At 55.5% G+C, this 12,719-nt stretch overlaps 1 protein-coding gene across 7 annotated transcripts; it reads left to right on the top strand.

Moving 5' to 3' along the window:
- Positions 1–1,015: 1,015 nt before the first annotated feature.
- BRD2 (bromodomain containing 2) lies at positions 1,016–12,454 on the top strand. 7 transcript variants are annotated; one of them, XM_045572790.1, is made up of 13 exons: positions 1,016–1,313; positions 3,565–4,846; positions 6,390–6,693; positions 7,334–7,471; positions 7,956–8,094; positions 8,174–8,388; positions 8,483–8,857; positions 9,350–9,478; positions 9,664–9,897; positions 10,016–10,281; positions 11,062–11,366; positions 11,526–11,648; positions 11,753–12,454. In XM_045572790.1, the coding sequence occupies exons 2-13, from the start codon at positions 4,821–4,823 to the stop codon at positions 11,887–11,889; spliced, it is 2,391 nt and encodes a 796-aa protein (XP_045428746.1). In that variant the 5' UTR covers positions 1,016–1,313; positions 3,565–4,820; the 3' UTR covers positions 11,890–12,454. The 7 variants fall into 7 exon arrangements, with proteins under 7 accessions (XP_045428746.1, XP_045428745.1, XP_036270533.1 ...); XM_045572789.1 differs by lacking the exon at positions 1,016–1,313 and adding an exon at positions 2,978–3,185; XM_036414639.2 differs by lacking the exon at positions 1,016–1,313 and having other exon boundaries at positions 3,470–4,846.
- Positions 12,455–12,719: the final 265 nt, after the last annotated feature.

The raw sequence follows: 12,719 nt of genomic DNA, 5'->3' as shown, positions 1-12,719 counted from the left end.
GCTCAATCTCTGTATTTTTATGGGATTGACTCAAGATTTAAAGAGTAGGGGGCAGAGCCTTAAGAAAGAACTATCCGTTTTAATTTCAGTGGTCCAGCATGAGGTGAGTAAAAAGGTGAAAGTGAGCAGAAGGCCGGTAAGTTCTGCAGAAGGCGGGGAGCCCAGGACCAGCAGGTCTCCATTACCAAGTTTTGTTAGGCCCTGACCGGTGTGGCTCAGTGGACGGAGCCTTCGAGGGTCCCAGGTTCCATTCCGGTCAAGGGCAGGTACCTTGGTGGTGGGCACATCCCCAAAGGGGGTGTGAGGGAGGCAGCTGATCAGTGTTTCTGACTCTGTCCTTATCCCTTCCTCTCTGTAAAAAAATCAAAAAAGTATATATATTTTTTTTAAACGCAGAAGTTTAGTTAGGTTCAGGGCAAGCGAGAGGCTGCAAAACTGCCTAAGACATCTCATGCCCCCGCGGCAGACACCACGGGTGACCGTGTCCTTGTCCCGAGGCCCAAGCACACCGCTAGCGGGGAAGAACCCCGCCCCCCTCCCACAGCCCGGGGGGACCGGGGCCCGCTCTCCTCCCAGGACTTCCGAGGCGCCTTTCCGGGGGCTCCGCTCAGGGCGGCCGAGCTGCACCCTCAGCCGCGGGAGAGGAAGCGAGTGCGGCCGCCCGCGGGGCGCGGGGCAGGGCGGGGCAGGGCGGGGCAGGGCGGGGGAGGGCCGGGGAGGGGGCAGGGGAGCCGGAGGCCGCGCGGCCGCTCCCGCCCCCGCCCCCGCCCCACCCACCGCGCGCCCCGCCGCGCCGCCGCGGGCGCCTGCGCTGTGCCGCGGCCCGCGCCCCGGGCCTGCCCCTCCCCCGCCCGGGCGCCCCTTGCGCCGGCGCAGTGCCACGTTCCCGGCTGCGGCGGCCATGCTGGACCCGTGAGGAGAGGCGTGGGGGGGACAGGCCGGCGACAGCGGCCGGGAAGCCGGGTCTAGAGGAGCGGCGGCGTTGGGGCGCGCGGAGACGCTAGACGTAGGCCTGGGCCGGGCACTGCCCCAGGCCCCTCGTGCGACCCCCGGAACCTTCGGGAAGCTGGCCCCGGGAGGGGGGCGGGCACGTGACTCGGGCCAGCCAATCCGGGCGTTGCTGACGTGTCCGCGCGGCCCCGATGATCTCCCCACCCCCCTACTTGACCGGGAAGGGAGGGGCGGGGGGCTACGCCCCCTCCCCCCACACAGCTTCAGTTTCCGGGGTGGGGGGTGACACCCCGGATTGCATCTTCCCCCCACTCCAAGCCGAGGGGAACACTGGATCCCCCCTGGAAGGTTCCAGGATCCAGGTAAGAAGGGGCCCTGGAGCGGGGTTGTTGCCAGTCATATACGTGCTTAACCAGAGTTGGGGAGTCCGGGAGGGAGATTCTTGGGGTTCAGAGCACCATCCTGAGGGTGGGTTTGCCCTTCAGCTATTTCACAGCCAATGGGAGTGAGAAGGGGGGCCGGCAGGAGAGGCCACCTCGGGTGGGGGAGGGGAATGGCCAACCTCATGCCTCCATACCTACGGTATTGGAGGGCGGAGGGGAGTGCGCCCCCATTCCCCTCGTCCCCTGGGGGTACACAGCCCGGAGGCCTTGGGCGGGCGGGGTGGGGGAAGGCTTAGAGGCCAGTCCGCGTGAGCCAGGCGGCCCGCTCCCCGCAGACCCGAGCGCGCCCTGCGCCTTTGTGTGGCGCGCCGCTCGCGTGGTCACATGGCGCCATCCGGTGTGCGCTTCGAGCTCTTATCGAGGCTGCGCTCACGTGGGCACGGCCTGGGGAGCCTCCTGCACAGACTGCTGTGCGCCGCTGGTCTTACTGAGCATGTGCTTACCCCCGGCCGGAGGCCCGGGCCTGTGGGGAGCAGAGAGCAGGCCCAGGGTGGCTGCAGGGAGGCGGGCGGCGGCGTGGCCCGGAGCGGGGGAGGGAGGCTGGGGACCGCCGAGATGTCACCGCTCCCAGGTCTCAGGTTTCTCCAGGGTGGCGTCTTCCGCCTCCCTCCTCTCCCCCTCCCGAACAGTTCGCTCCCTGTGCTGCGGGGGAGGGAGCGGAAAGGAGGGAAGAGCTGCTTTTCCAAATCACTGAGGAGCTGTGGCCTCCGGGGTGACTCACGGGGGGAAGGGAGGCTTGAGGGGGAGGGGAGCGGTGATGTTGCGGAATGCAGCCGCAGTAATGCCTGGCTGCCCTTTCGCTTTCCAAGCCCCAGCACTTCCCCGCCTGAACGTTCCTCTCCGGGCCGCCTCCGCAGGCCTGCCAGGCCGGCGGCGAGCACGGGGGCTGGGCCCCGGGGGCGGGGGGGCGGCTCCGCAAAGTTGCTGTGTCATTGCCCTCCCGCCGCCGCGGCGGCCCGCGTGCTCTTTGGGGGCCGAGGCCCGGCCTCCGGCGGAAGGGGGGCCGGCAGGTCTTCCTCCCCGGGGCGCACTCCCCCGCAGGGTCTGCCCGCCGGGGAGGTGGTGAAGACAGGAGATGGACGGCCATTTTAGACGCAGTAACGAGGTCAAGGCTCAGAACTGCTGCCGAGGACGGGCGACGGGGTTGGAATTCAGGGATCTAGGCCCTCGGGAGCCCTTCCGATGGGAGGGGGCCCATGTACTCGTGGGCTTGCATTAATTTCCTTCCTGATATGCAGTCTTTTTCTTGGGTGTCCAGAAAAGGGGAAACGGGAGGGGCGGGATTTCCTCTCCCGTAAGGGGACGGGGAGCCCAGGAGATCTTGGCTTCAGAGAGCCTGACCTTGCTGTGCTCTTCATTCAGTCCATCCGTTGCCCAGCCCTATTCAGACAACCAGATTGTGGGAAGACTTAAATGCGTGGATTGGGGGAGGGGGCGAGACTGAGCTCCCAAAATGGCTCCTGCCCCTCCTCGGAGGCGGACGGCCCGGGGGGAGGGGGAAGGGGAGAGGAGGAGGGGGAGGGCTGCTGAGCCGCAGCGGCCGCCGCCTCCGCGCGCCCTCCTCCCTGGCGCTGACCGAAGGACCGCCGCTCCGTGGGGAGGACTGCGGACCCCGGTGGGGGATGGGGCCGTTCCGCCCGCTCGGCGGAGGGGCCCTGACGGGGTGCGGCTTTCCCTGGGCGGGGGCAGTCCGAGCGCTCGGCCCGGGAAAGGTGTTCTCCGAGACTCGCCCCTCGCAGGACTGGTTTTTTCCGCTCTGAGCCAGACGTCGGAATGAAGTTTGGGGAGGAGGTGGGTTTCATGTATAGGTGTGTTTCCAGATTTTGGCCCCACTTTGGGGCTGCTGAGATTTGGTCGAGCCCGCAGGTATTTGTATTCATAAAGTATGAGTGGGTAGTGATCGGAGATGTGCTTGGGGTGCAAGTTTTTGGAACGAATTCTAGGTTTTACCTTGTTGGTAGAAGCGTGGGGGCGTTTTTTGCCTTTGTCTTTATGTTGCTTGACCTGGGGGAGGGCAGGGACTATTTTAAGACTCTGATATGCCTGTGTTTGTTTTTTATTGTGGGACATGCGAGACTTTGGATCCCGTCTCCGCTACTTTGGGGACCCTTAGCAGTTTGCCAGAGCACCAGGCCGTGGCTTTAAGATGGCGTCTTCTTCCTCATTTCAGATTCTCCACTGCCGCGGCCTCCCTGTCGAGAACAATCAGCGGGCGGCGCCCTGCGGCCACACCCAGCCGCCGAGGTTGGCTACGCCCCCGCGGCCCCCCCAGTCCTGCGGCTCTGGCCTATGGAGGAGCTACGAATGGCCCGGCCCGCCCGAGCTTGGCAGTCGCCGGTCGCACCGGGCCCGGAGGCCTGGGAAGACTTCGTTGGAGAGGGAGGTGGGGAGGGGCTGCTGCACCCCGCCATCGTCCTTCCCCCTGGAGTCGCCGACCCTCAGCGCAGCCAATTGGCTCAGCGACATGACCGCCGCTTCCCTGAGGGCGTATGCGGCACTCTTCTGCCCGGTGACCGGCGCGCTGGGAATCAGGTTTATGACGTAACCGCTCCGGCGGGCCAATAGAAGATGCTCCCGCGGAGAGGCGTTCCTCCCCCTGCGCCTGGACTGCTTCCCGGGCGTGCGCGCGCGCCGGGGGTGGGGGAAGTCTCGAGCGCGGTGGCGCGCATGAGCGGCGAAGCTCCGCCCCCCCGCCTATATATAAAGGGCTGGCGCGGGGCTCGGCGGCGCCATTTCGCGCTGGAGTGGAGCAACCTCTAGAACGAGCTGGAGGATTCTGCCTACCGATACAGAGCTTTCCAGTCGTCGGGGCCCGCCATTGCAATCCACATCCATCCGCTTGGAAATGGCCTTCGTCTCGGCCTATGACCGTTCCCGGCGGACAGTGCAGACCCCATAGAAGCCCCCGGAGCTCCCCTTTTTCGGGCCCCGCCCAGTCCTCGGAATCTGTCCACCCCCTCTACTCCGCCCTCAAGAGGATTTCAAAGATGGAGGCGGCGGCTCCTTAAACCACTTTCTGTGTTCATCCGCCTCCATCGAGATTGAAACGGGACCTCGTCCGGCCCGGACAGTCCCCGCAGGAAGAGGGGATTCTTGCAGACCAACAGCGGGCAATATTGACGACGGTGTCTGGGACCGGGGGCCTTCCTAGGGTTGGAAGAGTCTCCCCCCTCGCTCGCCTGCCTCTGCTGAGGCCGCCGCCATTTTCTCGCTGTCCGCCTCCTGCAGAGCGCGCCAAGCTACCGGGAGCTTTCGTTGAAACAGCGGAGGAGATTTTCTCACCTGCCCGGTGGGGGGGTTGTCGCCTGGAAGGCAAGGGCAGCGGCCCCCCCTACTTGCCGGGTTATGCTGGACCGGGCGGCGAGGGGAAGCGAGGCCACCCGGACTTGCCGCGGCTGAGTGCAGCGCCGGTTCCCCGCGGTCAAGATGCTGCAAAACGTAACTCCCCACAAGTACGTGGTCGCGAGCGGGACGGGCGTTGGGGGGCTGCGGCACGGGGTGAGGGATCGGGAACACGGAACTGACTTGGGCGCGTTGCTCTTCCTTGGCGCGACTGTTGACTCGGGGCGCGCGGAGGGGCTTGAGCGACGGTTTTGGAACTGGTCGTGCCCCGGCCGCTGCGTATGGAGGGAGGACAGGTTGTCAATGTCTCTGCCACTTTCTCGGCGGTGGACCAGTCTTAACCGAGTCGGTTCCAGCTAGGTTGGCGGCGGAATGTAATGGGGAAGGACCACATTGATGGGGCTGCGGGCAGTGGGCCTTGTGTTTAGCGACGGTTTTTCCGTCCTTTTGAGGTGTTCCCGGCCACAGCGAGTGCCTTACAGGGTTGCCATGGTGACAGCTTCAGGCACTGGCTACGGGAATTCCCAGAGTGGGGTAGAGGGATTATTGTTTAGCCTGTGGGTTTTTGTATCTGGGCTAGGTCATTAAACCCCTGCTTGTCTTACAGTGACTGGGTCGGTTTTGTGTGGGGGTGTGGAGGAGTGTTTTGTTCGGTGGAGGGGACGTTTTGAATATCCTTGAGTTTCATTCAAGGTGGGAGGTGGAACTAAGGACTCCTGTCTTCGGGTGTCAATAAGATCTCAGGGTAGTGATCTAATCTTGGGCCTGAAACACCTGGTCCAGAGGAGCACCAAGGAGAATGTAAAGCTGAACCGCTGTTGGCCTTGAGTCTCCAGAGTTGATGCTTCAGTAGGAACTGTTGGAATCTTGTTTTTTGGCAAGGTGGGGGCGATGGTCTAACCCTCTCGTGACCTTGACTGGACAGCTCTATTTTTTGAGGCCCTTGGAGCGAGGAAACTTGATTTGCCAAAAATTCTGGGGGCTGGCAGATGGATTATTCCCCTCTGTGAAGTCCGACAAATAACGTTCCTTGTCCAGTTTTCTTTTTTAAGTTGGTATGGTTTTCCGTTAGATTTCCGGGGTCTGTTTTCTACTTTGAAGTTAACTATGCAGAGCATGTGAAAGATGCTGATCTCTTCTGCCCTCATGGATTCTTAGCTGTCTCATCAGCATTTATGAAATTCTCCCTTTTTCATTCCCTTCCTCTTTTCACCTGCTTTCCCCCAGGCTCGACCACCATGGCAACCATTAGGCCCCTAGTGGATGAGGTCCTCAGGCTTGGAGCTTGAGTTTCTAGGCTCCACCCATTTTACTTAGGTCTCTTCCCCATAAGCCTGTGGTTCTCAAGTTATGTCCTAAAAGAAACAATTTGTTTGTGTGTTTTTCCTGAGTAATTTTTAAAAACCAGATGATAGAACCTATCAGACTCCAGAAGGTAGAATCTAAGTACGTGTGCTAGAAAAACGGAAACAAAAACATGGGGATGGGGGACGAGAACAAAATCTCTGAGGATGTTTGAGGTACTGGTTGTAGTTAAGCTTGCCTACCTCTCACTAGTTCCCAAGCCTGGATTTATTGGGCGTGTAGTGTAAATGACACTCTTCCCTGGTTTCTATAGCTTGCCACATCTAATTTTGTTTCCCATTTTCACAGGCTCCCTGGGGAGGGGAATGCAGGGTTACTGGGGCTGGGCCCAGAAGCTGCAGCGCCTGGGAAAAGGATTCGGAAGCCCTCCCTGTTGTATGAGGGGTTCGAAAGCCCCACAATGGCTTCAGTGCCAGCTTTACAACTGACCCCTGCCAACCCACCGCCCCCGGAGGTATCCAATCCCAAAAAGCCGGGCCGAGTTACCAACCAGCTGCAGTACCTGCACAAGGTGGTGATGAAGGCTCTGTGGAAACACCAGTTTGCGTGGCCCTTTCGGCAGCCTGTGGATGCTGTCAAACTGGGTCTGCCGGTGAGTTGAGGAGTTGAAGCGGGGAGGTGTGGGGATGGACAAGGATGTGTGTGAGTGGGGGTGGGCTGTCTAGTATAGTTACTGCGGCCCCTAGGGATTTCCCGTCTCCCCCCATTGAGCAGATAGCCACCAAATTTCTGAATTTTTGGTCCTTTGCCATTGATCCAACAGTTTGCTCTCTTGGCATTTATCTTTGTGCCCTCCGTGTGTCCTTCCTTAACTTTTGTGCCCTGGCTCCATTTTACAGATTCCCACCCCTGGTTGGGAGAGGACCACGGTGGCCAAAATTCTTAGCTTCTTCCTCTCCCTCATGCAGCCCATGGATAGCCAGCCCCAGAGGTAATGTCACAGGATGGGAAACCTTGCCGAGTGGGTGGGAGGTATGGGTGGTTAGAGAAAGACAGTAGGGGCCTCCTGCTGGGTGTTAATCCTATTCATTTTTTTTTTTTTTTTTCCTGTCCTGTAGTTTAAACCGGGGCCGCAGTTTAGGGGACCCTGTACTCCTATGACACAGGGTATGCGCGTATGTGTGTGTGTTGGAGGATCAGTAATTTGCTTAAGAGAACGGGGTGTGCATTTTTTGATGGCTCTGACCTTTTTGTTTTGGTTTTTTTTTTTTTGTTTTGGGTTTTTTTTTTAGGATTACCACAAAATTATAAAGCAGCCTATGGACATGGGTACTATTAAGAGGAGACTTGAAAACAATTATTATTGGGCTGCTTCAGAGTGTATGCAGGATTTTAATACCATGTTCACCAACTGTTACATCTACAACAAGGTGAGTTTTTCTTGTGTGTTCATTAATAGACAGGAGAGATGGTGTTTTCGTTGCTGGAGTTTTGTCTACACAATTCCATTACCATAGTAGTTAGTAGTCAGGATCTAGAGAATATGATTCCCTAGGGTACCACTACCCCGTGATGTGGCTTCCGAAATCCAGGGTTAAAGGTCAAGTAGAAGACACTCTTCATAGTTGGGGGTGGTGGCCCTGTTAGAAATTCCTAGAGATCTGAAAAGAGCAGGATCTGCTTTCCTTGTCAGATCTCCTTCCCTTATTTCTGAATTTTCTTTCTTGGTTGCATTTGAGGGACAGGGTTGAGAGAGAAATTGAGAATTAGTGTCCCGTGTAGGTGATTTTTAGTTCTTCGTGACAAACTTAATCTACAGGATCTACAGGTGATGATGCCTGAAGCTAGGAATTCCTTTGAGGAAAGTAATCTATTTTTCGCTAATATTTGAACCTTTTTGTCTGTTCTCTGTAGCCCACTGATGATATTGTCCTGATGGCACAAACGCTGGAAAAGATCTTCCTACAGAAAGTGGCATCGATGCCACAGGAGGAGCAAGAGCTTGTGGTGACTATCCCTAAGAACAGCCACAAGAAGGGGGCCAAGTTGGCAGGTAGGAAGAGTCGGAGTTTTGCTCATGGGGGACCAAAAGATGGGGAAGATGATCAAACTAACCTCTTTTTCTCTTTTAGCACTCCAGGGCAGTATCACCAGTGCCCACCAGGTGCCTGCTATCTCTTCTGTATCTCACACAGCCCTGTATACTCCACCTCCTGAGATACCTACCACTGTCCTCAACATTCCCCACCCGTCAGTCATCTCTTCTCCCCTTCTCAAGTCCTTGCACTCCGCCGGACCCCCGCTCCTTGCTGTCTCTGCAGCTCCCCCAGCCCAGCCCCTTGCCAAGGTATACACCCATGGGTTTCTTTCGGACAACCGGGAGGGAAAGCTTGATTGAGGTGGACTGAGGTAAAAGGCTCCTGTCTTGTTTTTCTTTGCAGAAAAAGGGGGTAAAACGGAAAGCAGATACTACTACCCCGACACCTACAGCCATCCTGGCTCCTGGTTCCCCAGCTAGTCCCCCTGGGGGTCTTGAGCCAAAGGCAGCACGGCTTCCCCCTATGCGCAGAGAGAGTGGCCGCCCCATCAAGCCCCCACGCAAAGACTTGCCGGACTCTCAGCAACAACACCAGAGCTCCAAGAAAGGAAAGCTGTCGGAACAGTTGAAACATTGCAATGGCATTTTGAAGGAGTTACTCTCGAAGAAGCATGCTGCCTATGCATGGCCTTTCTATAAGCCGGTGGATGCTTCTGCTCTTGGCCTGCATGATTACCATGACATCATTAAGCACCCCATGGACCTCAGCACTGTAAAGGTACCCACTGCATGGGGCAGATGGGACACGCAGGCAGTGATCGGAGCCAGGGAATCAATAAAAACTCAGTCACCTCCTATGGGAACAGCAATCTGTGTTTTTTAGGATTTTACTTTTACAAAATAGTAACGTGGCAATCAGTCAAGTGCTTGCTAAGAGTCCCTATTTTCTGGAGCTTGAAATTGTATGGTGGGTCTTCAGAGCACTATATACATTTAAGTCCTGCTTACTGGGGTATTGGGTTAGGGTAGTTACGGGGTGAAGGATAGCCAGGGGTCACCGACCCCTGTTACTTCAGAAGGATTTTTTCCCCCTAAACATGGATATTTCTTCAACCCACCCAAATTCCTTTGACTTCAAACTTGAACCCCAGGGCACAGGTCCTTATCACCCCCACTGTGCTCTCAAGAGGGCTGCTCTTGCGGTGTCGGGTTGGCAGGGAAAGGTGAGTCTCCCTGCCTGTGCAGCTTCTGATGCTGCCTCCTTCTGCAGCGGAAGATGGAGAATCGGGATTACCGGGATGCCCAGGAGTTTGCTGCTGATGTGCGGCTTATGTTCTCCAACTGCTATAAGTACAATCCCCCAGACCACGATGTTGTGGCCATGGCACGAAAGCTACAGGTGAGTGTCAAGATTGCAGTCGAGAAGGACTAGGTCTGGGGAGAGAATTTTGTCATCTGCATGGTCAGTCTTAACATGAGGGTCTCTTAATCCTTCCAGTTGTAAATTGGAGCCGTGTCACCAGGTGGCTGGGTGCAGTCAGGGCATTATCCCCAGCCTGATTTTGAGTCGGCCTCTCTTTCTAGGACGTATTTGAGTTCCGTTATGCCAAGATGCCAGATGAACCACTGGAGCCAGGGCCTCTGCCAATCTCTACTGCCTTGCCTGCCAGCCTGGCCAAATCATCTTCAGAATCCTCTAGTGAGGAGAGTAGCAGTGAGAGCTCTTCCGAGGAGGAGGAGGAGGAAGAGGAAGAAGAGAGTGAGAGCTCTGACTCCGAGGAGGAACGGGCTCATCGCCTGGCTGAGCTGCAGGAACAGGTACTTCTCTCTGTTCAGCTCATTAAGACGTTATTGCCTTTCTTTGCCCTTTTTTTCTTCGAATTGTTCTACTTGATGTATATTTCACATCTTGATTTTTTTTTTTTTTCCTTTCTAGCTTCGGGCAGTACATGAACAACTGGCTGCCCTGTCCCAAGGCCCAATATCCAAGCCCAAGCGGAAGAGAGAGAAAAAAGAGAAAAAGAAGAAACGCAAGGCAGAGAAGCATCGAGGCCGAGCTGGGGTAGATGAAGATGACAGGGTGTCTCGGGCACCCCGCCTCTCTCAGTCCAAAAAGTCCAAGAAGGCCAGCGGCAGTGGGGTTGGCAGCGTTGCTACACTAGGTCCCCCTGGCTTTGGACCTTCTGGAGGAAGTGGCACCAAGTGAGTTGTAACAGGAGGATGCATCCTTCATTCCTTAATGTTTTCTCCTGTGAGCGGCCAGGTGACAGACCGACTCTGAGGAGCACAGGGTCTCTCAAAGCTATTCAACTCTTGACAGTGCGAAAGTAGCCATAGGCAATAAAGATATGAACATGAATATATGTTCCAATAAAACTTTATTTACAAAAACAAATGGCACAGGCTATAGTTTGACTACCCCCTTCTCTAAACCAGTAAATGCATACTTTTTCTTGTTTTCCATGGTAAAGGTTGGTTAATAGTGATTTGGGGAAGAAAGATGTGCTTACACAAGCCAGCATACCTATATCTAGTTCACAAAGCCCAGAATAAAATGGTTGGCATTCCCTAATGCAGTGTCCCAGTAGCCCACCTCTGACTTGACTCATATGCCTTAATGGAAAACCAAGCTGCATCCTAGGCAGGAAATCTAAAGAGCATGGTGTCCAACAAGAGTAAGATACCAAAAAAAAACTTTGCGAGTATAAACATAATTTGTGACAAAACCATAAAAGGGAAGGCGGTAATGGTCTGAACGGGCAAAGGAGGAAGGAGATCAGATGTACTCAAGCCACTGTATATGCAGCTTCGGGTTTTTTTACAAATCTAATGGTAACCGTACACAAAAATCCCCAAACCAGGACACAAGCTTAAAAAACGAAACCTAACACAAAACAAAGAGACATTATTGGATTGAACAGTAGGAGCCTGATCAGAGGTTAAAGGATGCTTCTCTAATTGAGAATTTTCTTTTGCTTGTAGACTACCCAAAAAGGCCACAAAGACAGCCCCGCCTACCCTTCCTGCTGGCTATGATTCGGAGGAAGAGGAGGAAAGTCGGCCCATGAGTTACGATGAGAAGCGGCAGTTGAGCCTGGACATCAATAAATTACCTGGGGAGAAGCTGGGCCGAGTTGTGCACATAATCCAAGCCAGGGAGCCCTCGTTACGTGACTCAAACCCGGAAGAGATTGAGATTGATTTTGAAACTCTCAAGCCATCCACGCTTCGAGAGCTTGAGCGTTACGTCCTATCCTGCCTTAGAAAGAAACCACGGAAGCCCTACAGTGAGTATGGGCGGGCCCACTGTCTTTGTGCGAGTCCCAGGACGGTTTAGAAAGGCGATAGTGGAGTGCATACTTTGTGTACTCCTGTCAGCTATCAGGATGGAAGGCTCTTGGCAACACGAGGGTGCCGTGTCTTAGGCCTGATCTTCTCTTTTCCAGCCATTAAAAAGCCTGTGGGAAAGACAAAGGAGGAGCTGGCTTTGGAGAAGAAGCGGGAACTAGAAAAGCGGTTACAAGATGTTAGTGGGCAGCTCAATTCCACCAAAAAGCCCCCCAAGAAAGGTGAGTATCCCGTTCACCACTGCAAGCTCACTGTTCTGCTAACTTGACTGTCCCTTCTTCACAAACGGAGACCCGACTTACATATCTTTAACTTTGTCCTGCAGCGAGTGAGAAAACAGAGTCGTCATCTGCTCAGCAAGTAGCAGTGTCACGCCTCAGCGCTTCCAGCTCCAGCTCAGATTCCAGCTCCTCCTCTTCATCTTCCTCCTCTTCGGACACCAGTGATTCAGATTCAGGCTAAGGGCCCAGCCAGATGGGGCAGGAGGCTCCGCAGGACCGGACCCTTAGACCACCCTGCCCCCACCCCTTCCCCCGTGCTGTGACACTTGCTCATCTCACCCACTCCCCCCACTGTAGGAGAGCTGGCTCTGCAGGGGGGAGGGATGCAGGGACATTTGCCGAAGGAGGAGCATAATGGACAAAATAAGGTTGCGTTCCCAGCCCCATTGAAAGTGACCTCTTGGGCATAGGGCCCCATTCAAAACGATTGGGACCGGACGGTGGGAGTGGGCAAAGACCCCAATGGGGGTTGCCTTGAGGCCGTAGCGGCCCTGTTGTGAGGTTGGTTGTTCTAATTTATTTAAGCTAGGTAAGGCTCAGGCTCGTGGGGCCGTGGTCCCTTTGGCCTCCGTGGGGAAGGAAGAAGGGGGAGCTCATTTTTTACGTTGACATTTTTCTACTCTGTTTTCCCTTTTTTCTTCTGCTCCATTTGGGGGCCTTGGGGGTTTCTGTCATCTCCCCATTTGGTCCCCTGGATTGTCTTTGTCTGTTGATTCTAACTTGTAAATAAAGAAAGTATTATTCAAGTTCTGCACTATCTTAACATTTGTTTCTGGGGTGCTTCAAAAGGAACATGGTAAATTATCTTGAGAATTTTGAGAAAAGTGTGTTTGAGGTGAGAAGGTAGAAGTCATCCTGTGGTTGGATAGTGTCTTGGTTTTTATACAAACCTGTAGGCAGTTGCTGTCAGGCTAAAAGGAAGTGCCTCTGCCCATGGTAAAGTGAGTCCGAAAGAGTGACCTTCGGGCTCATGGCTCCTGCCAGGTTAGGAGAGCAAAGCAAGCCCTTTGG

This window comes from Pipistrellus kuhlii, unplaced genomic scaffold (genome assembly GCF_014108245.1).
Source record: "Pipistrellus kuhlii isolate mPipKuh1 unplaced genomic scaffold, mPipKuh1.p scaffold_m20_p_5, whole genome shotgun sequence".
NCBI classification, from domain to species: domain Eukaryota; kingdom Metazoa; phylum Chordata; class Mammalia; order Chiroptera; family Vespertilionidae; genus Pipistrellus; species Pipistrellus kuhlii.
Note: the sequence above shows the minus strand (reverse complement) of the source record. Positions and strands in the feature narration are given on the sequence as shown.

What these genes read in the sequence shown, in the direction of transcription:
- BRD2 (XM_045572790.1), top strand. Translation starts at nt 4,821, where the DNA reads ATGCTGCAAAACGTAACTCCCCACAA. An exon ending in CAAAACGTAACTCCCCACAA is followed by an intron (nt 4,847 to 6,389) that starts GTACGTGGTCGC and finishes CCATTTTCACAG; the next exon opens with GCTCCCTGGGGAGGGGAATG. An exon ending in CAGCCCAGCCCCTTGCCAAG is followed by an intron (nt 8,389 to 8,482) that starts GTATACACCCAT and finishes TTTTCTTTGCAG; the next exon opens with AAAAAGGGGGTAAAACGGAA.